The following is a 26,947-nucleotide window of genomic DNA, read 5'->3' as shown; positions in this document are numbered from 1 at the left end:
ACTGGGTAACACGGGACTCAATCCCATGCCCATGAGATCATGACCTGAACCGAAATAACAAGTCAGATGCTTACCGACTAAGCCACCCAGGTATCCCTATACATACTCATTAACACAATTTTTATTTTATGAGGTCAATAGGTCATAACATATGTAGCCAATGTCTTATTATTAAACATTGGCACTGTTTCTAAATTGTGCTGAATGGCCCTATATATAAATATTTGACAAAATATTTTATTATTTCTTTAGGACACACTCTCTAAATGGGCTCCCTGGGTCAAAAGTTATAGTGTATGAACATTTTTTTTTAATTTTATTTATTTATTTTGAGAGACAGAGCAAGTGGGGAGGGGCAGAAAGAGGGAGAGGGAGAGAATTCCAAGCAGGCTCCACGCTGTCAGTGCAGAGCCCAATGTGGGGCTCGAACTCATGAAACCATGAGATCATGACCTGAGCTGAAACCAAGAGTCAGACACTTAATCGACTGAGCCACCCAAGGCTCAGTATGAACATTTTTAAGATTCCAAATACAAGCACTGCTAGGATTACTCTATGAAAATGTACCAATTTCATCTTCCACCATAACACAGCAGTTCCGTCTTCATTTTACCCTCACCCTCATTGAGAATTATAATTTTGAAAGTGCTCTGCCAAGTGGATAGGCAAAAATAAGGGCTTGCAGTCTAACTTATATATTCACATTTATTCATACTCATTTTATGTATTTTTTCCATTGATTATACGCTCATGCCCTTTGCTCATTTTTCTACTAGTGTGTTAATATTTTTCTTATTTATAAGAGTTCTTTATATATCAAAAGACTGTTGCCTCTGCTGGTCTCAATGTGGTACACATAAACTAAGGTTGCTAATCTAAACATACCCTGAAATTATCAGTTTAGGTATGGCATGACTTCTCCTTTGGCTCAGTAAGTTCTCTCCAGAAAAACAAAACAAAACAAAACAAAACAAAACCCCATTTCATAAAGTATAGAACAAGCCCCATTAAATACTGGGGGGTCTAAGGTACAAAGTGATCAACAGATAAACTACAAAGTAGAAATAGCCTATATACTCCAACTTACTGAACATGCTTCTACATTAGAAAATTCTTGGGAGGGGCGCCTGGGTGGCGCAGTCGGTTAAGCGTCCGACTTCAGCCAGGTCACGATCTCACGGTCCGTGAGTTCGAGCCCCGCGTCGGGCTCTGGGCTGATGGCTCAGAGCCTGGAGCCTGTTTCCGATTCTGTGTCTCCCTCTCTCTCTGCCCCTCGCCCGTTCATGCTCTATCTCTCTGTGTCCCAAAAATAAAATAAAAACGTTGAAAAAAAAAAAATTTTAGAAAATTCTTGGGAGATTTTTTTCTCCGAAGATGTTTTTTAAAAAACACGTGACTTTAAGAATGGATTTATGTGAAAGAAGACTGATATGTAACTCAGCAGTTAGGCAGTTACAATGCTATTATTTAATAAAACTCTCTTTTTTCTTTCATCTGCCAATTGTTCTCTCTGTGGTAGAATACTGGTAACTTTTTCTGGTTTTAGTCACAGTCAATTCCTTTACTATAAGATGTCATTTGGAAATGTTTTTTATTTTTCTTTGTATGATAATTTTAACATTTTAGTATTTTGCTGTGGAAAATAAAATTCCATCTTACAGGAAAGAAAACTCCTCACGACCATTCCCGGACATCTTTATATCTTAGAGCGTGTCAGCCAGTGAAAATCCTAGAAAAAGACAACAAACATTCAGTGAAAGAAGTAATTGTCTCAAACTATCCTCCTTTGCTTGCTCTAAAATCTAAAAGTCCCATTATAACCACATTTACCACAATGGTGGTAAATGAAGTTTGTCATTGGTCTTATGCCTTTCCCAAAAAGAAGCTAAAAACTCACAGTGAATCTTGCGGTCTTGTCCTATAAAATAACTATTATCAAGTAATCAGGGCACAAAAAACTAGAGTCCGAGAGAACCAGAAGTCGAGTCAAAAGAAGAAAGAAGAGGGGGAGTATCCAAATCCAAAAAGAAGCTGGGTAGGAAGAGCAGTGCACAGAAGCCAAGCCTTTCCCAGGATTCATACTATCCCACACATGTGGCCTGCACAGAGGTGACTGCAGAGATTAGGTCCTCTCTATAGTACAGCAGGAAGCAGTCAGTTTACATCGCAAATCAATGACCAAATGGCTGATGGACACACAGACAATCAATGAAAATGAACAGCCTGGAAACAATATGTGTGGAATTTACTGGAATGAGGATAACTCATGTTGAAGTGATAGATTCAAGAAATATAAGGATGATCCTTATGGAGTTATCAAAGAAGAGATAAGAACCTAAATTTCTCCAGCAATACCCCCCAAAATTCATAGAGAACTTGGAGAAGAGATCATTAGAAACCCGAACTCACTAGCGAGAGGGGACAATTCATTAGGGCTTTACTGTGACAAACATGGTTTCAAGACTATTTTGTGTGGTTCTGAATATATCTATTAAATCCATCCAATCTAATGTGTCATTTAAGGCCAATGTTTCCTTCTTGATTTTCTGTCTGGATTATCTATCTATCCATTGATGTAAGTGGTGTATTAAAGTCCCCTACTATTTTTTGTAGTGCTATTTCTCCCTTTAGGTCTGTTAATATTTGCTTTATATATTTAGGTGCTCCTACGTTGTGTGCATAAATATTCACAAATGTCATACCCTCTTGTTGGATTAACCCCTTTACTACTATGTAGTGTCCTTCTTTGTCTCTTATTAAAATGCTTGTTTTAAAGTCTATTGTGTCTCCATCCCCAAAGGCAAGGGAATTAAAAGCAAAAATGAATTACTGGGACCTTATGAAGATAAAAAGCTTCTGCACAGCAAAGGAAACAACCAACAAAACTAAAAGGCAACCAACGGAATGGGAAAAGATATTTGCAAATGACATATCGGACAAAGGGCTAGTATCCAAAATCTATAAAGAGCTCACCAAAGTCCACACCCGAAAAACAAATAACCCAGTGAAGAAATGGGCAGAAAACATGAATAGACACTTCTCTAAAGAAGACATCCGGATGGCCAACAGGCACATGAAAAGATGCTCAACATCGCTCCTTATTAGGGAAATACAAATCAAAACCACACTCAGATATCACCTCACGCCAGTCAGAGTGGCCAAAATGAACAAATCAGGAGACTATAGATGCTGAAGAGGATGTGGAGAAACGGGAACCCTCTTGCACTGTTGGTGGGAATGCAAATTGGTGCAGCCACTCTGGAAAACAGTGTGGAGGTTCCTCAGAAAATTAAAAATAGACCTACCCTATGACCCAGCAATAGCACTGCTAGGAATTTACCCAAGGGGTACAGGAGTACTGATGCATAGGGGCACTTGTACCCCAATGTTTAGAGCAGCACTCTCAACAATAGCCAAAGTATGGAAAGAGCCTAAATGTCCATCAACTCATGAATGGATAAAGAAATTGTGGTTTATATACACAATGGAGTACTACATGGCAATGAGAAAGAATGAAATATGGCCCTTTGTAGCAACGTGGATGGAACTGGAGAGTGTGATGCTAAGTGAAATAAGCCATACAGAGAAAGACAGATACCATATGTTTTCACTCTTATGTGGATCCTGAGAAACTTAACAGAAACCCATGGGGGAGGGGAAGGAAAAAAAAAAAAAAGAGGTTAGAGTGGGAGAGAGCCAAACCATAAGAGACTCTTAAAAACTGAGAACAAACTGAGGGTTGATGGGTGGGAGGGAGGGGAGGGTGGGTGATGGGTATTGAGGAGGGCACCTGTTGGGATGAGCACTGGGTGTTGTATGGAAACCAATTTGACAATAAATTTCATATATTGAAAAAATAAATAAATAAATACATGAAGGGCAAAAAAAAAAAATTCTTTATCACATTAAAAAAAAATAAAGTCTACTGTGTCTAAATGGAGTACTATGTGGCAATGAGAAAGAATGAAATATAGCCCTTTGTAGCAATGTGGACGGAACTGGAGAGTGTGATGCTAAGTGAAATAAGCCATACAGAGAAAGACAGATACCATATGTTTTCACTCTTATGTGGATCCTGAGAAACTTAACAGGAACCCATGGGGGAGGGGAAGGGAAAAAAAAAAAAAAAAAGAGAGGTTAGAGTGGGAGAGAGCCAAAGCATAAGAGACTCTTAAAAAATGAGAACAAACTGAGGGCTGATCGGGGGTGGGAGGGAGGGGTGGGTGATGGGTATTGAAGAGGGCATCTTTTGGGATGAGCACTGGGTGTTGTATGGAAACCAATTTGACAATAAATTTCACATATTTAAAAAAAATAAGAATTTGTAGATTAAAAAAATACAATTCCTAAAAAAAATAAAAATAAAAAAATAATAAAGTCTATTGTGTCTGATATAAACATAGTTATCCCAGCTTTCTTTTGGTTTCCATTTGCATGGAATATCTTTTTCCATCCCTTCACTTTCAGACTGTGTGTCCTTACATCTGAGGTGAGTCTCCTGTAGACAGCATATAGTGGGTCTTGTTTTCTTATCCATTCAGCCACTCCTCTGATTGGAGCATTTAGTCCATTTACATTTAAAGTAATTACAGATAAGTATGTACTTATTGCCATTTTGTTCATTGTTTCCTGGCTATTTTGTAGTTCTGTTCTGTTCCTTTCACCAAAGTCTCTGATATCTGTTTTTATAGAACATAATTTCAGTAGAACTTTATATATCTTATAGTTTCTAAATCAGTTAATTTACATTTCACTGATTGTCCAGGCATCCACTTGCCCACTGGTTTACTACCTTATTCAAAAAAGAAAATGATCTCATGGCATATATATGTATAAAGAACCAACACAGAAACTTCTTGAAAAAATGATCTGCTCTGAAAACAGTGACTGATACACAATGTGTAAGTATGGAAGATAGACATATCAGAGAGGACAACTGGCAGGACCAGGATCAGAGCACAAAATTAAGTATGAAAAGCAACTTAATCTGAGATGGGAGAGGATTATGCTACACACCTTATCATTTATTTTACAGCTGTAATCTACACTGTAGTTTTGCTATGGAGGCCAAAGTAACCAATTTTGAATGTAAGTGCACAAATCTTCCTGTTATGGTCTCATCCTCCCACTCTGTCTCCCACTCCCATTCTGCCTTTCAGACACTGCGGCCTTCTTTCAGTTCCTCAGACCTGCCATGCTCCTTGCTGCCACAGAGCCTTTGCACATCTCTTCCCTAGCCTCTTTGCTTGAGACTGTCCCTACTTATCTTTTGGATCTCAGCTGAAGCATCAATCAGTTCCTCTAAGAAAGTGCCAAACTCAGAAACGGTTTAGAAAAAACAGTGTTCTATTTGGTAGATACTTCTAGGGATAGGATGGGAGATGCATTTCTGATTTCTGCTTGGCAACTGAATTTACCTGGGCTTTCCGCGTGGCTTGTGGCTCAATCATGATATTGATAAGAGAAGGTGCAGTTGTGTCTGCCAAACTCTCCCTCAGTGATTTTTGGAGCTCTTCCGGTGTTTGTACGAAATACCCTTTGCCTCCAAACGCAGTCATAACCTGCTCGTAATGTGAGTTTGGCAAAAGACAGACGGGAGGGGCCCTAAAAAAGGTCGTAAGTCAATAGAAAAAAAGCCATTCTCTGAAATAATCTGTGGAAAAATTTAGGCTGAGCTGAAAGGTGTACATTTATGTTCAACACCTAAAGATGCCAGTACACTAAACTTTCCATATATTTTTTGTTGTCTATACAGCAATGTCTAACAGGAATTTTTGTGATGAAAGAAATGTTTTATATTTACATTTAAATATATATATTTATGTATACATTATCCAATATGATAGTCACTAGCGACCTGTTGCTGTGAGCACTTGAAACGTGACTAGTTAAAATAAGAACGATTTTTAAATTTAATTTAAATAGCCACACATGGCTAGTAGCTACTAGCTACTACACCATCAGCTACTATGAATCCAAAAGAAAAAGAAGAAAAGAGGAATGGTTACTGCAAAACACCAAGTAACAACAAAATGAGAAATGGAGTCAGTGAGGCAGAAGCAAACATACTCACATCCCATTCCACCCCTAGGCTGACTCCCACACGGCTAGCTACGATACTGTCACCGTTTGACTCTGCCACCAAATAATCAAGAATTAGTTAAGTAATAAAAAGAAGGAAGATCTCTGGACCATAAATAATGTGTTAACATCCATTTCCTCCATGGTGTAGTAGGAACAGAAGGACTGGAAGCATTTTGCAACAAGCCCTTTCATTAACAAAGCTTGCACATCAATCTTAATTGTCTGAGTCTTTAGTGGCTCCCTGATCATAAATTATTTATTGAAGCACCCCATCATGGGCAGTTGTACAAAGAGGGGCCATGCATATGGGGTTCCTGCCCTTTAGGGAGGCTGAAAATATAAATAAACAATATTCACACTACAGAAGCACATTATAATACAGCAGACTTTGTAAGGAGACATTAAAATAGATGAGGGAAAATAAATACATACTGTTCTGGGTTACTTACACTGCAGTAGCGTCTCCAAATTTTAACATTTCCTGCCAACTATCCACATCAAAACCTTGGTAAATTCCATTATTGTTCACCACCAAAAGAATGATGGGCAAGTTGTACCTAAAATTGAAAGCAAAATATAAAGGAAATCATTCTTCATTCTAAAGCACTTTATTATCTTCAGGCTGAAACTTTAACTTAAAAATGGATAGTTTTCTAGAAATAACCTTTTTTGTAATATTAGGGTAAGACTAAAACTTAAACATTTGTTACCTAAAAAGGAACATCAAATCATTAATGGAAATACGGAGTCAGAAAGGATGTAAGAACACCAGGTGCTAGCATTATGCATCTGTGGACCTCACTGTGCTTTTCCGAACCTTGGTTTTCATAGATCCAGGTGCTAAGAAGGACACCTTCCACCTTCCATATTTAATACCTTCTGAAGCACCACTTCTAGGTGGTGCCTAAGAGTACTATTTGAAAAGTATCTTTTTATTTCCTGAACTCCTCACAGACAAGCAGTATTTGCTAGATGCTGTGGGAAGCATACAAGTGACTAGCATACATTCTCTTCTCTGAAACCACTTTGCTCCAAGTTGGAAAAGCATTATATGGGGATGCCTGAGTGGCTCAGTTGGTTAAGCGTCCCACTTCAGCTCAGGTCATGATCTCACAGTTCGTGACTTTGAGCCCCGCATTGGGCTCTGTGCTGACAGTTCAGAGACTGAAGCCTGCCTCAGATTCTGGGTCTCCCTTTCTCTCTGCCCCTCCCCCACTCTCTGTCTCTCTCAAAAATAAAAACATTAAAAAAATTAAAAAAATAAAAGCATTGTATAATAGAGAAAAAGAGTATTTAATAATGTGCTAAACAGTACTGTAAAGATGAAAGGATGATTAACTTTTACCAACGACTGACAAAAGAACATGGGCTTTGTTTTGTACACACATAATTTCTGAGACCAGGTGTAAAAACAAAACTACATGGCATACTGTTATGTAATAGGACTGTGGAAACTACTTGCGCTCCATGCTCAACGGGAATCATGACTCTCTAGAAGGCTGGCTTTTCCATAAATCATCTTTTTGGTGTATACCACTCGGGTTGTCAATACAGACATTCTAACAAGTACATTTTTCCATCTGATCTTGAAAGTGTTGTATACCAAAGCTCTGAAAGCCCCCAAAACATGATTTACAAAGGGTCTAATAAGAGACCTGGCTAAGAATAAAGAAGGACTTTACTACAGTTTAAATAATTAGGGAGAAAAAAGTCCCCATCCTTCTATAGCAGGATCTACAGCTCGTGAGTTTCTCCCTATAAACAACCCTCACAACTATAAACATAATCTGAACAGCTCACGTTCAATGAACAATCGTCTCGAGCTTTACCTAGATTACCTCATTCAATCCTCACTACCGTCCTCTAAGGTAGGAACTATTACGATTCCTCTCCCTATTTTAGAGGAGACAGCAGCTTAGTAAAGTAACTTAACCCACATCACCTGGCTCTGCTGTGGTCAACCAGTATTTAAATCCAGACCATGGACCCAGAGGCTGTGCTCTTACCCACAAAGCTTTGCTGTCTCCCTGCCAAAAACAAGCTTTTCTCAGACTAGAACTTTTTGCAGTGATCTCAAAACCACTCCTCACAGTTTTGCGGGTTTGGGGCATGTAGTAAAGAGGTCATGAACACACTGTCCTAGATGAGAAAGACCCCGGGGTTATTTCACACTAGTATTCTCAGGACACAGCACAGAGTGTGTACAGGGCATTTGGCACATGGTGAACGCTGAGTAAGCATCTGTTAGGCAAGTGAGTCTTTATTCTTTATCTTTTGGAGAAAGAAATGAATGCTGTTGTACCTACAGATGGTTTCCACTTCCATGCCAGAAAACCCAAATGCACTGTCTCCTTCCACACAGATGACCCGCTGACCTGTGTTTCTAGCTTTAGCCAGTATAGCGGCTGCAATGGCAAAGCCCAAACCAACTCCCATGGTTCCAAAAGTACCAGCATCAAGCCTGTTGGGGGAAAAAGCTAAAATGAAACCCTCTGGGGCACGTTGCAGATGGTGGGTGGGCACAAATCTAGTCATACTCATGTGTAAAATAGAGAACAATAAAAACATTCTCTGTCTTTAATATAAAGTTTTTAGACTGTGAGGAACCGACTAGTCAAGGATAAGCGGTATGAGAGGAAAAAGTCTCTCGTGATGGCTTGGAAAACTGTGAATATATCCTTGGAACGGTAAATATACAAATTATCACATGACCTTAAAGACATATCAAACATAAAAACTCTGCCAAATCTCACCTAAGAATACTTTTATGGAATATATCTTTATGCACTGAACATGTATAATCCTCAAATGTTTTATGAGCCTGCATTACTATAGTTTCAAAGTTAACACATTAAAATTACTTTTCTGGAAGCCTTACCTGTGACGAGGAAGGTAGTTTTGAAGCACAGTGCGTCCAATATCCATAGTATTTGCTCCTTCACTTACTACAAAACAGTCTCTAGGTAGCTGTTCTTGAACATGATAGAATACTGTGTAATAATTCATAGGCAGAGATTTTTGGGAAGCTAATTCCTAAAGTATTTGAGGGAAATATAATCAAATTAGGTTGAGATACAGTGAAAAATGAGGAATGTCAATAAGCTACTACCAAACTCATTTGGAAAGAGGCTACAAGCTACAAAGTTCCCAAATGGCCTCTCTTAGAAGCTAATGGATCTGTGGACAGTCCTGTGGGACAGGCTAAGAAAAATGGGTTCCACAGTCCCAGTCTGGGACACAATCAAATAATCTAGGGAATATCTTTCTTCTTGGAGATCCACAATACACATTATCATCCTCAAGTCAGACAAGTCGTATGGTAAAGATAGCTGGAAACATTGGGTTAAACAAAACTAAACAGTCTTATTTGAGTACTTTTATGAATACACTTCCTTAGAAAGTAAAAATTTTATTCTAGAATACTTTAATCTGAAATACGCCCTGAATCTTAAAATAAAAATGAAGTCAGGATTTTAGAAAATCTGAAAATCTGGTTCTTCTCCACATGCATTAGAGAGCAAAGGAGATACGCTTCACCCACTAAAGAGTCTTTGAATGGAGCAAGATAAGTGCCTTTGTCTAGCCATATGTCTTTTAGAGCAGAGAGAAAGCCACATGGGGCTTTAGCAGCAACAGTCCCAAGGGTTTCCAGCATTGCCTCTTCACCTGTGCTGTTTTGGCCTGTTGGAGGTTATACCTAAGATGGATGAGGCACCGTCCTATACTCCTGCACCAGAGAAGAGAGGAAAGTTCCTCCCATCTTAAACTAGTATGATTCCTAGGAAAAAAGAAGGGATTAATCATGGTACCACTTAGGAAAATAGAATTGAGACTGTCTCTTGATAGAAATAGCCACTGATTAATATTCCAATAAAACATAGAATTATGTATAGTTAATTCTGCTGTTTTTGAAAATGTGAATTTATTCCAAGACATCTGACATATAAAGGAATAACATGAGCACAATGCAAATTTCACATTTGCTCCTGTAGGAGTCCATCAGTGAGAAACACTACATGAACACAGAAAACTGCACCCAGCTGAACCAAGATGCACAGGAATACACAAAACATCAGAAAAAATCATGAACAACCTTTCTCACAATCAAAGAAAAAAATTCTACCTATATACGAAGACCCTAAATAGAAATCACCACATCCTACAGAGGTGGTTCATTTCACTGCTAGTAGTGGATGGTCTGGTAGTTTCACACATTACTATAGTTTCCAAAGCCTTTAGATATCAGGCAAAGCCATGAATGCAGATGAGGAAGTCACAAAATAATTTTCTGTGGTGACACAAAAGTTAATTTAAAAAGGGTGTAAGTGGTCTCACAAAAAAAAAAAAAACAAAGAAAGAAAGAAAAGAAAGAAAAGAAAAGTGAGGTGATGGATGTGTTAGTGAACTAGATGGGGGCAATCCTTCCACAGTGTATATGCATTATCAAATCATCGTGATATACCTTTAAATATCTTACAATTTTAAGTGTCAATTATACCTCAACAAAGCTGACATTTTTTTTAAAAAAGGCTATACATTGGAACAAATTTTCAATTTTGATGAAACACTTATTATACATGCATGCCTTGAAGGACTTATATCTTAAGGGTAGAAAAACATGCCCCAGTTTAAGATTCCAAAAGATTTCTTAATTGTGATTTGGTGCCAAGGTCAAACTGAGGACAGTGAGCCCTACCCATTCACATGGGCTCTTATTACTTTCTGTCCAATGTCAGATCAGCCTCCTTCCACCATGTCACGCTAACTCACAAGCTGAGATCCTCCCAATGCCCACTTCCACAAGAGACTTCAGGTCTTTTTCAAGGAAAAGTACTATATTTATTGAAGTATGTATGTCTTAACCATTTAACATGTGTAGAATTTTGCCACCATTTTTATTAGGTTCCTATCTTAATGTTTCACAAAGTTGACAGCTGTGCCTCTAAACCTTTTTCCCCATAAATCCCACGGTTTTTACTCCATGATTTTACATAGCGTGGTGATTTAGGAATGCGTAGGTCATGTTATGACAGATCTACTGGAACCATGGGCCTGAAGTGTTTCTAAATTTCTGTGAGTCTCGTATTACCTTGGATGCGGCTTCATTGCTCTTCATTTTTTCTCTCAGAGTTTTCCACCAGCTGCTCTCTGGAGGATACTGCCATGGCGTTTTATCAAATTGTTCTAAAAGCTAAAAAACCACACTTTTACTTTTTGAAAATAAGCTTATGTCATATTAACACAACAATATCTTGTTAAAGAAGATGATACTGCTATGCTATCCTGCCCTTCTCATCACTCCTACTGTCTGCACTCTAGGCAGCTAACAACTGGGGCAACACGGAAAGCGTTCGTTTGGGTCAGTGTGGACTTCTGCCAAATGGGATTTCCACAGAACACAAGGGAAATGCTACCTCACCTCACAGGCAGGGGCTTTTATGTCCTCCTCAGCTTTTGACACTAGAAAGAAAATCACCCCCACCGTAGAATCCTTGCGGAAAGGACAAGAGCCCCAAATATCCAGGGACTTCAGAGATACAAACCAAATGTTCCAGAATGTTCTAATATGTGATTGGGGATTGCTTCCTAATATTATGTAGTCATGATAACAACACCAATTTGTATCCAATATCAAGTGAAAGATGTCACTATACTTTATCTCCTGATATAGTGAACTGTATAAATTACATACAAATAATGAGTACCATCTGAAGAGTAAAAAAATCTCTTTATTGCCTAATGAAATACTAAGTTAGGTTTTTCCAGTACATTAAGACATTTCTTGGCTGTAAGTTCAGTTACTCTGGAAGCTGTATTATAATTTTTCAGAGAGCTGAATCCTATTTAGTATATCACTGTTTGCCTACTGACTGCCTTTAAGTCTTCATCGCCTTCCAAAATGATTAACTTACTTGCTTAAAAATGATTTATATATAAGGAGTTGGATTTACTGAGTTCCAGAGTTCTTTTCAAGACTAGCTTTCCATCATAAATTTTGTTTAAAATAGATATTAATAAGCCTGTCATCAAGTGAATCAAGGCTGAGACATTTTTAACAACAGACTATTGCTTAAAGACCAATCCATATAAATTAAAGCCTAGGTAAAAGCTCTTACCTGTTTAGTGACAGCATTTATGTCTCCTAGCAAAGTCACAGCAGGCTTTACATTATTCCCCAATTCTTCTGCACAGATATCAACCTAAAAGAGATAAAGCTTAAGAACAAGCCATGCTTATTCTTAAAAATCTTTAAGAAGTCAATTAACACTGGGGCGCCTGGGTGGCTCAGTTGGTTAAGCGTCTGACTTCAGCTTAGGTCACGATCTCGCCGTTCATGAGATCGAGCCCTGGATCGAGCCCTGGATCGCGCTCTGTGCTGACAGCTCAGAGCCTGGAGCCTGCTTCAGATTCTGTGTCTCCCTCTCTCTCTGCCCCTCCCCTGCTCACGCTGTCTCTCTCTCTCAAAAATAAATATTAAAAAAGATGTTTGTTAATAAAAATAAAAAAGAACTCAAGTAATACTGAATAAATGAACTGTGTATATGTAACAAATGATAAAGATGATTTTATATCCAAGATATTTCCTAATAAAAGTAAAAATCCATAGAACTGTAAGTATCACAGCAGGTACAGAAACCGCATCATCTTCCTTCATTTTAATGTCTACTCTGTAGATTTGGGTATTGTTCTATTATACCCACAGGAATCCATCTGACTTGATCAATGATAGTTTTGAATTTCATCAATAATAAGGTTCTGTTTAATTACACTGTAGTTCCCTACTTAGAGCAGCTCTCAAATGTGAACTATCAGAATCACCTGGTAGCCTTGTTAAACCACAGACTGCAAGAGTCTACTTCAGAGTTTCAGCAGCTCTGAATGAGGCCCCAAAATGTGGTTTTCTAACAGGTTTCCCAGGTGATGCTGATGCTGTTGGTCCGGGGACCACACTTTGAGAACTACTACTCCCTAGGGTATAGCATGATTACTTTCCACTTACCCAGAGGCCCCATTTCTGAATGGCCATGGGCAAGTGAAAATAGCTGTGCAAGGAGTTGTAATTTAGCCACCCTAAAGGGGATGCACTGTATTCTGTACTCAAGAGATATAATCAAGAGGCAGCAGCATCTTCCAGGGAAACCCCAGTCTTGCTTATTTGCAGTGTTAGTTCTCCCATAGCCCCAGGGGGGAATGGGACTATTAGAAGTTGACTCCTTAAAAAGTAAACAGGGAGAAGATAGCAATTGTAGCTGGGTCATCAAACACCATACACAATCTCTGGAGGACAAACAGATTCACGTTGTACTATATAGGCAGTACTTTCCACACCAATAAGGAAACTGGCTTAGAAAGAGGATCATAATGATACATGAATCATTAGAGTGAGGTCAGAGTATATATTCCACTATTCAGTGACAGGTAAAAGCATTTAGAGATTCCTAATCAAAGGGTGTTGGAAAGATCTGGCATCTTGGGTGCCTGGCTAGCTCAGTCAGTGGAGCGTATGAATCTCGATCTTGGGGTTGTGGGTTCAACCCTATGTTGTGTGTAGAAATAACTTTTTAAAAAAATCTTAAAGAGAAAGATTTGGCATCTAAAAAAACAACTCATGGACACATGGAAGCTTGCTCATTAATGTCTTGTTAGCGCATATCTGCATTTGTGGCAGGGCCTGAGAGCTGCTATCTAATCTTCCCTCCTTCCTTAGGAATACCCCTTGAAGACTGTTTCCTAGTTCCCTTCATCCAGAGTGGGCAGTGAGACATAAGCAAAAGTTGTAGGGTGGGGCTTCAAGAGTTGGCCCTATTAATAAAACTACCATATCCCCCCTTTCCCAAATCGTCCTATTTCCTGCCCGGAATCATAACCTGATGGTTGGCACTCCAGCAGCCATTTTGGATGATGCAACCTTGATGGTGGAAACCAGGCACTAAGGATGGAGAAGAAAGATAGAAAAAGCCAGAATCCCTGATGACATTGAAAGTCTGCATTCTAGCCATGAACCACCTACTTCTGCACTTCACATTATGTAAGAGAAAAATAACCCCCTAAATCTTTTTAAAAAATAAATAAAATAAAAAGAAAACTCAATCTCTAACAATGCTGAATGTTTTGTTCTAATCTACCATTGTACTCAAACCCCTTCTGTCTGCCTTTAAATATACTTGAACTATGAAGAAGAGGCAAATTATGCTTTTCAAACTATTTAAAACTTGGTTTTGAAAGGTTTTCTGGTTAGAAGTAAAGTGGCACATTATGTTTCATAGGCTTGAAAAGGCAGCTTACTTTGGTACCTGTAATTATCTTAGACGATAAAAACCTACAAAAGCCAAGAAGAAAGCGGAGCTGACAATAGCTGAGGACAATAAGTCACAGATAGCTCTGGTTTTAAATCTCGGCACTCTGAGTACCTGGATAAACTTCACATCTGGCTGGTATCTTGGAGGCAGTCCAAAATGCAAAATCCAATTTAATCGGGCACCAAATAACACAATTACATCAGCAAATTGCAAAGCCCTATTAAAAAGAAAAATCTGTTTAATACAAAAAGTATGTATCTATTATTTCTTATTTGAATTATTCTAAAATCATTTTTTAAATATTTATAAAAGTTCAAATGATTTGGAGGTTATTTTATTTTAGTTTTCAGAATCAGCTTCTAGAGTAAATTTGATCTTTCAAACCAAAATAATTTATGAAGCCATTCTATTTAAATAGTAATCTACAAGGTAAAATAAGTAGAAAAATATTATAAGACTATACCTATTTCATTGTTTATTATTGTTTATCATTAGAAAAATTATTATAAGTCTACTGTAGATAATGTGGAAGAATAGAAACAGCATAAAGAAAAAAAACCTCATGCAGTAATACTATCAACTTTTAAGCTATTGTCAGTAGTCTGGTATATTTTCATCTCTAGTCTTCTTTCTATGCAAGCATATTTTTACATAGTTGAGCTTATATGCTATAATACTGTCTCATGCACTTTTGCTTATTATTACATTTTCCTTATCATTAGGTTCTTAAAATTTTTATCATTTTTATGCTCTATTTATATTTTTTTAGTAATCTCTATACCCAACGTAGGTCTTGAACGCACAACCCTGAGATCAAGTTGCATGCTCTTCTGACTGAGCCGGCCAGGCACCCCTTAAATACAATTTTGAAAGGTTGCATATTTTGCAGAACACATATACCAAATTTATTAAATCTTTTAATTACTGGATAATCTGTTATTAATAGTACTGGGTTGCACATCTTTATGCTTAAATCTTTTTTTTATGTTTACTTATTTTGAGAGAAAGTGAGCAGGGGAGGGGGAGAGAGGGAGAGGAAAGAGAACCCCAAGCAGGCTCCACGCTCAGTGGAGCCTGAGGCCGAGCCGTTATCAAGAGTCGGATGTCTAACTGATTGAGCCACACAGGCGCCCCTACACTTGAACATCTAATGCATGTTTCATACGGATTCCTAGAAGCAGGTATTTGTAAGACGATTGATTCATACTCCCAAAATGCTTTCAAAAAATTTACCAAATGTATTAATAGTTTTATTTTATATATCTTAATATCCTTGTCAATACAACGAATTTTTTAAAAATAATTTTTACTTTGACATGCACACTGATATTAAGTCATCTTTGCTTTGTTCTTACCTCATACACCTTTGCTTACTTTATGCTGTATCATTTGCTTCAGATGTTCTTATATGTAACTGTCTTTTTATTGATCCAATCAATAATGTTTCTACCTTTCTACAGAAGGATTTATATCATAATTGCTATGGGGTTCTTTCTTCACTTCTCATTTTTCTGCTTCTTGGCTGTTTCCCTTTTATCCTACATTTTTCTATAGGGGATCTATTCTTTTGCTTTTGTCTTCTTCAGTGAGGATATCATACATGAAATAGCATTTTCATATACTGTATTGGTCCTGTGGGACCCAATTTAACAACTGCAATAAGATAAAAACTGCAGTTAGAAGAATAGATTTGCTTATTGATACTTGATAATATTGATTCAATTATTTATGACTGCTTGGAATCTTTTTTACACTATTAACTTCTTTTTTCAAGATAAATATTCTTCATTGTTACTTCTTTTTTTTCTTTTTTAATTTACATCCAAGTTAGTTAGCATACAGTGCAATAATGATTTCAGAAATAGAATCCAGTGATTCATCCCCTACATATAACACCCAGTGCTCATCTCAACAAGTGTCCTCCCTAATGCCCCTTGCCCATTTAGCCTATCCCCTAACCACAACCCTCCAGCAACATTGTTTGTTCTGTGATTTTGAGTCTCTTATGGTTTGTCCCCCTCCCTGTTTTTATATTATTTTTGCTTCACTTCCCTTCTGTTCATCTGTTTTGTATCCTAAATTCCACGAGTCATATATTTGTCTTTCTCTGACTAATTTCACTTACTATAATGCGCTCTAGTTCCATCCATGTTGCAAATGGCAAGATTTCATTCTTTTTGATCAAGTAATATCCCATTGCATATATATACCACATCTTCTTTATCCATCAATGGACATTTGGGTTCTTTCCACATTTTGGCTATTGTCGATAGCTCTGCTATAAACATTAAGGTGCATGTGCCCCTTCAAAACAGCACTCCTGTATCCTTTGGATAAATACCTAGTAGTGCAATTGCTGGGTCATATGGTAGTTCTATTGTTAATTTAATATAATTTATTGTCAAGTTAACTAACATAACTAACATACAGCTTGGTTTCAGTGGTAGATTCCCGTGATTCATCGCTTACATACAACACCCAGTACTCATCCCAAGAAGTGCCCTCCTCAATGCCCATCACCCATTTTCCCCTCTCCCCCCCGCCATCAACCCTCAGTTTGTTCTCTGTATTTAAGAGTCTCTTATGGGTTTGCCTCCTTCTCTGTTTGAAACTATTTTCCTCCTTCCCTTCCTCCATGGTCTTCTGTTAAGTTTCTCAAGTTCCACATATGAGTGAAAACATAGGAGATCTTTTTCTGACTTAGTTCACTTAGCAAAATACCCTCCAGTTCCATCCATGTTGTTGCAAACGGCAGGATTTCATTCTTTCTCATTGCCAAGTAGTATTCCATTGTATATATAAACCACGTCTTCTTTATCCATTCAGCAGTTGATGGATATTTGGGCTCTTTCCATGATTTGGCTATTGTTGAAAGTGCTGCTATAAACATTGGGGTACAAGTGCCCCTATGAATCAGCACTCCTGTATCCTTTGGATAAATTCCTAGTAGTGCTATTGCTGGGTTGTAGAGTAGTTCTATTTTTAATTTTTTGAGGAACCTCCACACTGTTTTCCAGAGTATGGAAGTCCTGAAGTCCAGAATTGTGATGCCTCCAGCTTTGGTTTTCTTTTTCAGGACTGTTTTGGCCATTCGGGGTCTTTTCTGGTTCCATACAAATTTCTAGGATTGTCTGTTCTGTGAAGAATACTGGTGTTATTCTGATAGGGATGCACCGAATATGTAGATTGCTTTGGATAGTATCGACATTTTAACAATATTTGTTCTTCCAATGCAGGAGCATGGAATATTTTTCCATTTTTTTGTGTGTGTCTTCTTCATTTTCTTTCATAAGCTTTCTATAGTTTTCAGCGCATACATTTTTCACTTCTTTGGTTAGGTTTATTCCTAGGTATTTTATGGGTTTTGGTGCAATTGTAAATGGGATCAATTCCTTGATCTCTCTTTCTGCTGCTTCATTATTGGTGTATAGAATAGAAATACAACCGATTTCTGTGCACTGGTTTTATATCCTGCGACTTTGCTGAATTCACGGATCAGTTCTAGCAGTTTTTTGGTGGAATCTTTTGGGATTCCCACATAGAGTATCATGTCATCTGAGAAGAGTGAAAGTTTGACTTTCTCCTTGTGGATCTGGATGCCTTTTATTTCTTTGTGTTGTCTGATTGCTGAGGCTAGGACTTCCAACAGTATGTTGAATAACAGTGGTGAGAGTGGACATCCTTGTCGTGTTCCTGACGTAAGGGGAAAAGGTCTCAGCTCTTTCCCATTGAGGATGATATTAGTGGCAGGTCTTTCATATATGGCTTTTATGATCTTGAGGTATGCTCTTTCTATCCCTACTTTCTTGAGGGGTTTTATCAAGAAAGGATGCTGTATTTTGTCAGATGCTTTCTCTGCATCTATTGAGAGGATCATGCGGTTCTTGTCCTTTCTTTTATTAATGTGATGTATCACACTGATTGATTTGCAGTTATTGAACCAGCCCTGCATCCCAGGTATAAATCCCACTTGATCATGGCGAATAATTCTTTTAATGCACTGTTGGATCTGGTTGGCTAGTATTTTGTTGAGAATTTTTGCATCCATGTTCATCAGGGAAATTGGTCTGTAGTTCTCCTTTTTAGTGGGGTCTTTGTCTGGTTTTGGAATCAAGATAATGCTGGCCTCGTAGAATGAGTTTGGAAGTTTTCCTTCCATTTCTATTTTTTAGAACAGCTTCGAAAGAATAGGTGTTAACTCTTCTTTAAATGTTTGGTAGAGGGGCGCCTGGGTGGCTTGGTCGGTTAAGCGTCCGACTTCGGCTCAGGTCACAATCTCATGGTCCGTGAGTTCGAGCCCCGCATCAGGCTCTGTGCTGACAGCTCAGAGCCTGGAGCCTGTTTCAGATTCTGTGTCTCCCTCTCTCTCTGCTCCTCCCCTGTTCATGCTCTGTCTCTCTCTGTCTCAAAAATAAATAAACACTGGGGCGCCTAGGTGGCGCAGTCGGTTAAGCGTCCGACTTCAGCCAGGTCACAATCTCGCGGTCTGTGGGTTTGAGCCCCACGTCAGGCTCTGGGCTGATGTCTCAGAGCCTGGAGCCTGTTTCCGATTCTGTGTCTCCCTCTCTCTCTGCCCCTCCCCCGTTCATGCTCTGTCTCTCTCTGTCCCAAAAATAAATAAACGTTGAAAAAAAAAATTAAAAAAATAAAAAAATAAATAAACGTTAAAAAAAAAAATTAAAAAAAAAAATAAACGTTTGGTAGAATTCCCCTGGAAAGCCATCCAGCCCTGGACTCTTGTTTTTTGGGAGATTTTTGATTACTGATTCAATTTCTTTAGTGGCTATGGGTCTGTTTAAATTCTCTATTTCTTCCTGTTTCAGTTTTGGTAGTTTATATTTTTCTAGGAATTTTTCCATTTCTTCCAGATTGCCTAATTTATTGGCATATAATTACTCACAATATTCTCTTATTATTGTTTGTATTTCTGCAGTGTTGGCTGTGATCTCTCCTCTTTCATTCTGGATTTTATTTATTTGGCTCTTCTCCTTTTTCTTTTTGACCAATCTGGCTATAGGTTTATCAGTTTTGTTAATTCCTTCAAAGAACTAGCTCCTGGTTTCACTGATCTGTTCTACTGTTTGTTTTTTAAATTTCAATAGCATTGAGTCCATGGGGAGGGGAAGAAAAAAAAAAAAAGAGGTTAGAGACTGAGAGAGCCAAAGCATACGAGACTCTTAAAAACTGAGAACAAGCTGAGGGTTGATGGGGGAGGGAGGGTGGGTGATGGGGATTGAGGAGGGCACCTTTTGGGATGAGCACTGGGTATTGTATGGAAACCAATTTGACAATAAATTTCATATTAAAAATAAATTTCAATAGCATTGATTTCTGCTCTAATCTTTATTATTTCCCATCTTCTGGTGGTTTTGGGGTTCTTTTTCCAGCTCTTTAAGGTATAAGTTTAGGTTGTGTATCTGAGACCTTTCTTCCTTCTTTAGGAAAGCCTGCATTGCTACATACTTCCCTCTTATGATGGCTTTTGCTGCATCCCAGAGGTTTTGGGCTGTCATGTTATCATTTTCATTGGCTTCCATGCACTGTTTAATTTCCTCTTTAATTTCTTGGTTAACTCATTCATTATTTAGTAGGATGTTCTTTAATCTCAAAGTATTTGTGGTCATTCCAAATTTTTTCTTGTGGTTGATTTTGGGTTTCATAGCATTGTGGTCTGAAAATATGCATGGTATGATCTAAGTCTTTCGTACTTGTCAAGGGCTGATTTGTGTCCCAGTATGTGATCTATTCTGGAGAATGTTCCATGTGTTTAATATTACCTTCTTAAACTTCTGATGGAATGAAGATAAACTTCAGCTCAAGCCAAGTTAAAATACAAATATATAAATATACACATGCACACACTAAAACCTTAACAGGGTAAGAATTTGCTTACTGTACAATGTATACCAATATGAAAAAAAAGTAAAGGTATAGTCTATACTTGTATAGATTAAGGTATAATCTATTTAAGATAGCATTAAATGAGCAAAAATTACATTCTAAAAACCCTCAATGTTAATTTTAGTGTGTGCATGAGATTATGAAAAGCACCAAATGCATAACCATGGTGAACTCTGTGCAGGGAGGAAGGAATGAGATCAGAAAAGCTATTCAGAGGACTACAAATGAATCTGTAATTTTTTTCTTTCCTAAAAAAAACAAAAAAACAAAAAACCAAAGCAATGACATATTACTTGATTACTTAATATTACATATTACTTAATAGATTACATTATATTTAATAAAGCTGAGTGGCAGTTATATAAGTGTTAATTAAATGACCTCTCATTTGTATTATTTAGAATATTTCATAATAAAGAAATTTCAAGAAATTAAAAGAAAAATGTATAGTTTATCAAATGTATGTTTTAAAAATCTAAAAAGGAGAGACTTCTAGTGCCAGCCAAGACTGGGTAAGCCCACTGTAGCCTAGCTCTCTAATCACAATGGAAAACTGGGAACAAAATATAAAAAGTAACTGCCTGAGGATTCTGAAAAGTAACCAACAGTAGATGGGTGGGGGAAAGGAGTCAAAGAAGTGACTCACACAAGGTGTGAGTTTCTAAGGTTTATTTCCCTCTCTTTTACTTTGTAGCTTTGACTCAGGGCGGTGCTGGTTATAGAACTGGAGGGTAACAAAAACTTGGGGAGAAACGTTGTTTTTTTGGACAGGTGACCAAACAAAGGGACCCTGAAAGCCAGGGAGGAGCACGACAGGGAGAAGTTCAGATTTTTTTCTTTCTCCTTTTTTGCTCTCACAGCCATGCTCTGGGAGCGGCCCTCCTGCACAGCTGTATCATGGTAGATCCCCAGCAGCTAACATTCTGAGAGACTTCATTTTTCAGGCAAGAAGAACCAGGAAAGGGGCCCCTTCGGACTGTAAAGAGTATGGGGACAATCCCCCTTACTTTTTATCTTTCTTTCTTTCTGTTACTTTGCCCCAAAGGCAGTTCTGTTTGTGCAGTACTATCAGGCAGCAGCAAGGGACTCCTGGAAAGGGCAGGGGGTGTCCTACAGAGTGTCACTCTGGGGAAAAGAAACCCCTAGTTCTGGAGAGGAACTGGCACACGACTGGGGTTCACCCTTGGGCTTTGCATGTGTGGACAAACACAGCAAAGGCTTTGAAACTCAACTGACTCTGGAGCTACTGCCCCTCTAGTAAGACCTTGCAGTCTGAACCTAACCAGACTAACTGCTTGCTAAAACAAACAAAATCAACATTCAACAGAGGATGTAAATAGGACCTAGAATCTTGTAACGTAGTACTTAAAATCTAGGATACATTCCAAAAATACTCAATATATGAAAGAACCAGAAAAATTTGACCAATTCTCAAAAGAAATGAAAAGACATCCATTCTGTGATGACTCAGATAATGAGTAAACAAGGACATTAAAACAGCTATTATAATATGCTCCATAAAGTGAACAAAAATACTCTTCAAATAAATGGGAAGATAGAAGCTCTCAAAAGAGAAATATAAAATATAAAAGAGACAAAAGCATTGAAAAGAACTGAATGGAGAACACAGCATAATGTATAGAGCTATCAAATCACTATGTTGTATACCTGAAACAAATGCAACATTGCATAGCAATGATATTTCAATTAAAAGGTAAATAAAATAAAAAATTTATTTAAAAATAAAAATAAAAAACATTTCATATAAGAAATTTCTAATAAACTACTTTAAAGATGAAAAAAAGTTGAACAGATATTTAGGGACCAATGGGACAGTATCAGAATGTCTACAATTTGCATTATCCCAGGAAAGGAGAAAGAGATTGGTACAGAAAAAATATTTAAGAAATAGTGGTCAGAAACTTTACAAATTTGGTGGAAGACATTAATTTACAGATTGAAGATTACAGAACAAGGATAAACTGAAAGAAAACCATGCCTAGACATATAATCAAACTGCTGAAAACCAAAAATAAAGAAAAAATCCTGCAAGCAGGCACAGGAGAACATACTACATGTAGGGGAACAAGGATTCAAACGACTACAGATTTCTCATCTAGAACCAGGAGGGTCAGAAGGCAGTGGGCAACATCTTTAAAGTGCTGAAAAGTCTAAAAAGAAACAGGTGTGCTTAAAATTACATTTCAGAACTTCTCCTAGATTCATTAAAGTCACAAAATAATTTAAATTAGCTTAAAATCTGCCAGGCCATTGTACTCAAATTCTAGAATGCCACGCACCTGGATCTGGCAGCAGCCACACAGTTCGGATGGTTATCAGGGATAACACCCTTTCCCATGGGGGTGGGCAAGAACGGCAACTTACACCGCTCCACCAATTTCCTGATACCCTCCTCTGCATGGGCATAAGCAGCACCTACAAGAAATGCAAACATATTAGACAAGTCAGTTAAGCTCCAGGCACTGTGATTCTTAAAACAGTTCACATGAAATTGCTTTTAGAACTTCTCAAATTTTCTTCCTGGGAATCTATCTTAAAGCCTATATATGGAAGAAGCTTTAAGCACAAACATGTTTGTCACAACTATACTAAACAAACAAAAAAAATGGCAAAGATTTAAGTATCTACCAGTGAAGTATTAGTATATACATGAGCAGACATTAAAATTATACTTAGGAAAAAAATTTAAGACTGAAGAAATGTTGTTATAATATTAAATGAAATAACCAATATAACTAAAACAGTCTATATGGTGTGATCACAATATACAAAATATACACACAAAAATGAATTTTTAAGATAGTTGTCTTTGGAAGAAGGGATTTCTTCTTTCTAATCTTCTGGATTTTCCAACATTTTTAATAATGATCACATATTATTTTTATAGTGGAAGAAACCATAATTCATGCATAGAACTGAAGAAATAGAATAGATATTCCCTTAAAAGGGTAAGATCTCTGGGCATTCTAGAATAATTCTGTGATTTCAAAATTAATAAATAATGCTAAATGAAAAGAACTCATACTCCAATTTTGAATATTAGATATGTTAATAAGTAATGAAGACAATTTCTAAACAGAATCAACATTCTTTTGACAGCTGGGCAAAGTTTAGAGTTCCAATCAATGCTACCTTTCCCGATGATAAGAAGGGGCTTCTTGGCATTTCTAATAACAGTTGCTGCCATACATATAGCGGAGGTCTCTGCCATACTAACAGGAGGTGGCGTGCAACACTCCATGTACCTGGAAGTGAAGAGCTCTGTTCATTAAAAGAGGCAAGTTTTAAACTTTTAACTGTGAAAATAACAAATATATAAAAAGGTAGAAAAAAAGCAGTACAATAAACTCCATATATCCACCTGATATATTCAACAACTTAATATCATTTTACCACATTTGCTTCACACGTACGCGCACAAATATGTACATAAATTTGTTTCCTGAACCATTTTATTTTTTTTAGTTTTTTAATGTTTTATTTATTTTTGAGAGAGACAGACAGAGTGCGAGCAGGGGAAGGGCAGAGAGAGAGGGAGACACAGAATCTGAAGCAGGCTCCAGGCTCCGAGCTGACAGCATAGAGCCCGACACGGGGCTCGAACTCATGAACCGTGAGATCATGACCTCAGCCGAAGTTGCTCAACCGACTGAGCCACCCAGGCGCCCCATTCCTGAACCATTTTAAAGAGAATTATAGGCAATTAAAAGCTTTTCCATGCAGCTCTAAAATATAAAGACTTTCTCCTATATAACCATAATGTCCCTATCACACCTAGTAAATTAAGTTATTGCCTAATACCATCTAAAACCAATCAAGTGAGTAATTCATTGACAGGAAATTTGAATCAATGGTTTTACATTGTAGTAATAGTTCTTGTTGTAATAACAGTAAAAACATACTAAAAGCCAGTGTTTAATACTATGTGTCATTTAGTCTCATTTAATTTTCAAAACAATGAGGTTAGGCATTTTATTTCCATATCACCACTGGGGGAAAAACTCAAAGTAATTTGCCCAGCGTCCCCAGATGGTATGTGGCAGAGACTGGATTGAACTAGGTCATTCTGTCTCCAAAGCCCATGCTTTTAACTACCTCACTGTATTTCCATTCACTGGGAGAGTCAATATTTTAGTATACAACATGCCTTAGAAAAGAAATATTAAGTATAGTTAGCATAGAAATTTAAATTATAGTTAAGTATTTCTAGACACCAAATCCTCAGTGTTTTCATTTATTTGAATAAACATTGCACACTGTACAAAATTTGAACATATAATACAAAAAAGACATTCAACCTTTACAAAAATTTTAAAGAAGGCTTACAGAGTTAACTTACCAGAGACTCATCTCTGCCTTCCCTCCGCTCAATAATGCATTTATCATGTTCAGGTATTATGCAGAGTAGATGACTCTCACACCAAGAGAAGCAACTCCTTGGTATACTGAATACACAGAAATACACACCGTCTCTCTGTAGTCACTGGAGAACCACTGGGTCCACAACAGCAAGAATATACTAAATGGTACCCAGGGTGATGCATTAACCTAAGTATCCATCCTTATCTGAGGTGACTTTGATCCCAGTGAAAAATGTTTCTTATACTCTTTATTCACCCAGTGTTTATTTAAGGAAGAAGGGAACATGGCAAATCATAGTAACACCTGAGTTGGAATATTTTTAAATCACAGAGACAGACAGAAAGACTAAAATTTTTTATGCCGAGTCCTAAAGAATTTTTCAACAGTCGCCTGATCTCTTGGTTTACACTATGAAGACTATAACCCCTACTACATTGATGGTGATGTATTATTTATAGCTATTAGAAGAATAATTTAAAATGAGTGCTCAGAAAGCTCCAGGCCTTTGGCCAGGATTTAGTTTAATTATTAAATTGTCAAAAGTTAAGACAAATGAAGATTAATTTATAAACTGCTAAGTAATCTGTGAAAAAGTTAAACATTATAATAACACAATTAAGAAAGAACTCCAGTGTAACTATTCCTTACCTTACAGAATTCACATTCACCTGCAAGTTCACAAAATCTGCAGGTATGTCAACATAACAAGCACCTGGACGACCATAAATGCTGCTTCTCACTGCCTAAATTTATTACAAATAGAAGAAAATATTTTAAAACTCTCATTACATAACTGAAATACATAATTCACTCAAAGATCATTAAAATTGTGAAAGGAATACGATTTTAATTTTTCTGGACATCCTTAGCTGGAGAAATAAACAATTTTAACTAAAACTGAAATGCCCTCTATTGAAATATATATTTTAAAAGTATTTTTTTAAAGGGGAGAGATATGAAAGAAAATGCTCGCCAAAGGTTTTAAAATTCATGTTGTAGCACGCATTGGTCTTAGAAATTACCCACCAAGCTCTGCCTGCCAAGTCTTTACTCTGTAACATGTACTTTTCCCTGCTTCCTAATCCTAAAGACTTGGCCAACTGTGATGTTGTAATATGTATCACATGGTTTTGAAACAGCTCAAACATAACTCCACATACCAATGTTGGCCAACTAAAATTACTTTATAATACGCTGTTTAATCAACTAAGACACAGTTTTATATACATTAGTATAATTTTCAAACATAATCTTTTGGAAAAGCATGACAGAAAGGGAACTCAGGGTCTCCTTTTATCTTTCTTTTTACTTTTCTGTAATTAAAAAATAATAATTTAAAAAACTTAAGGAGAAACTTTTTTCAAAAATTACTTATTTTATCTCTGTGTCTATGATTAAATGACAGCAAAATTAAAATGTACATAGCTCTTTATATCATTTTTGACTGCCTGAATATATACTAAATTGTTGCTCATTCTATTGAGAATAAAAATAACACAGGTATGAGCAACTGAGAAAAACCAGTTGACTTGGAGGACCTGTAATTAAATACTTTACCTTCTCGATAATAGAGGGAATAGTCTCTATGCTGCTTGGCCGGGCAGAGAACTTGCTGTATAATCTACAAGCTTCAACCTATATGCAGAAAGAAAATCCCTTAAAATTCAGCTTATAGATCATATTACTCTTCTGAAGGAAGACAAAACGTTAACTCATTACTTCCTATTATGTTTAGAGAAAAGATGGAGAAAATACATTACTTGGGCTGTTTCTGTAAAGCCTATGCAAAGCACAATCAAATTTAAGTCTCAGTATGATTCAGACAGTAAATAAAAAACAAGACATCATTTTCACTTCTCAGACTAGCAAAAAAGAAAGAGTTTGATAATATTCAGCGTCTACCTCCACACAGGAAAACAGGCACTCTCCTAAGCTGCTGGTGAAAGTCTAAATAGAAGGGAAGTTGATCATGTCCACTAAAAATTAAAATGAGCATATCTTGGACCCAAAAATTACATAGCCAGGAATACAAAACTTCATCTGTTTCATGTTGTTACAATGATAATCTAACCTTACGTTTCTGCCAATTTTCCTGTTACATATTTTACTGCTATGCTGTTTGGGATGTGCAGTTCAGTATTGTTAATTTTTCACTGTTTAAGGTTCCCTGAGGCATTATATAGAAATGGTGTCTCTTGATACTTTTTGGTATGAAATCTATGGAACAGTTGGTAGTCTTAGTCCCACAAGCACAAAGGAATTAAGATTTTCAGTCTCTT

The 26,947-nt window shown here is 37.2% G+C and overlaps 1 protein-coding gene across 12 annotated transcripts in view; it reads right to left on the bottom strand.

Moving 5' to 3' along the window:
* Positions 1 to 26,947, bottom strand: part of HACL1 (2-hydroxyacyl-CoA lyase 1) — a 55,420-nt gene that overhangs the window by 18,166 nt on the left and 10,307 nt on the right. For 4 of the 12 annotated variants that reach the window (XM_030329000.2, XM_030328999.2, XM_030329001.2 and 1 more), the window contains 12 exons: positions 26,226 to 26,303; positions 25,317 to 25,411; positions 23,439 to 23,551; positions 22,586 to 22,721; positions 14,496 to 14,601; positions 12,201 to 12,284; positions 11,174 to 11,275; positions 8,963 to 9,117; positions 8,387 to 8,545; positions 6,534 to 6,641; positions 5,418 to 5,604; positions 1,360 to 1,729 (listed from right to left, as the gene is read on the bottom strand). In XM_030329000.2, coding sequence (XP_030184860.1) covers positions 1,697 to 1,729; positions 5,418 to 5,604; positions 6,534 to 6,641; positions 8,387 to 8,545; positions 8,963 to 9,117; positions 11,174 to 11,275; positions 12,201 to 12,284; positions 14,496 to 14,601; positions 22,586 to 22,721; positions 23,439 to 23,551; positions 25,317 to 25,411; positions 26,226 to 26,303 — 1,356 coding nt within the window. In that variant the 3' untranslated portion in view covers positions 1,360 to 1,696. Of the gene's footprint in view, positions 1 to 1,357; positions 1,730 to 5,417; positions 5,605 to 6,533; positions 6,642 to 8,386; positions 8,546 to 8,962; positions 9,118 to 11,173; positions 11,276 to 12,200; positions 12,285 to 14,495; positions 14,602 to 22,585; positions 22,722 to 23,438; positions 23,552 to 25,316; positions 25,412 to 26,225; positions 26,304 to 26,947 lie in introns of those variants that run through there. The other 8 variants (XR_003971674.2, XR_003971675.2, XM_032594666.1 and 5 more) reach the window with 6 other exon arrangements.

The sequence above is a fragment of the Lynx canadensis genome, chromosome C2 (genome assembly GCF_007474595.2).
Source record: "Lynx canadensis isolate LIC74 chromosome C2, mLynCan4.pri.v2, whole genome shotgun sequence".
NCBI lineage: Eukaryota > Metazoa > Chordata > Mammalia > Carnivora > Felidae > Lynx > Lynx canadensis.
This window is presented reverse-complemented; position numbering and strand designations above follow the sequence as displayed.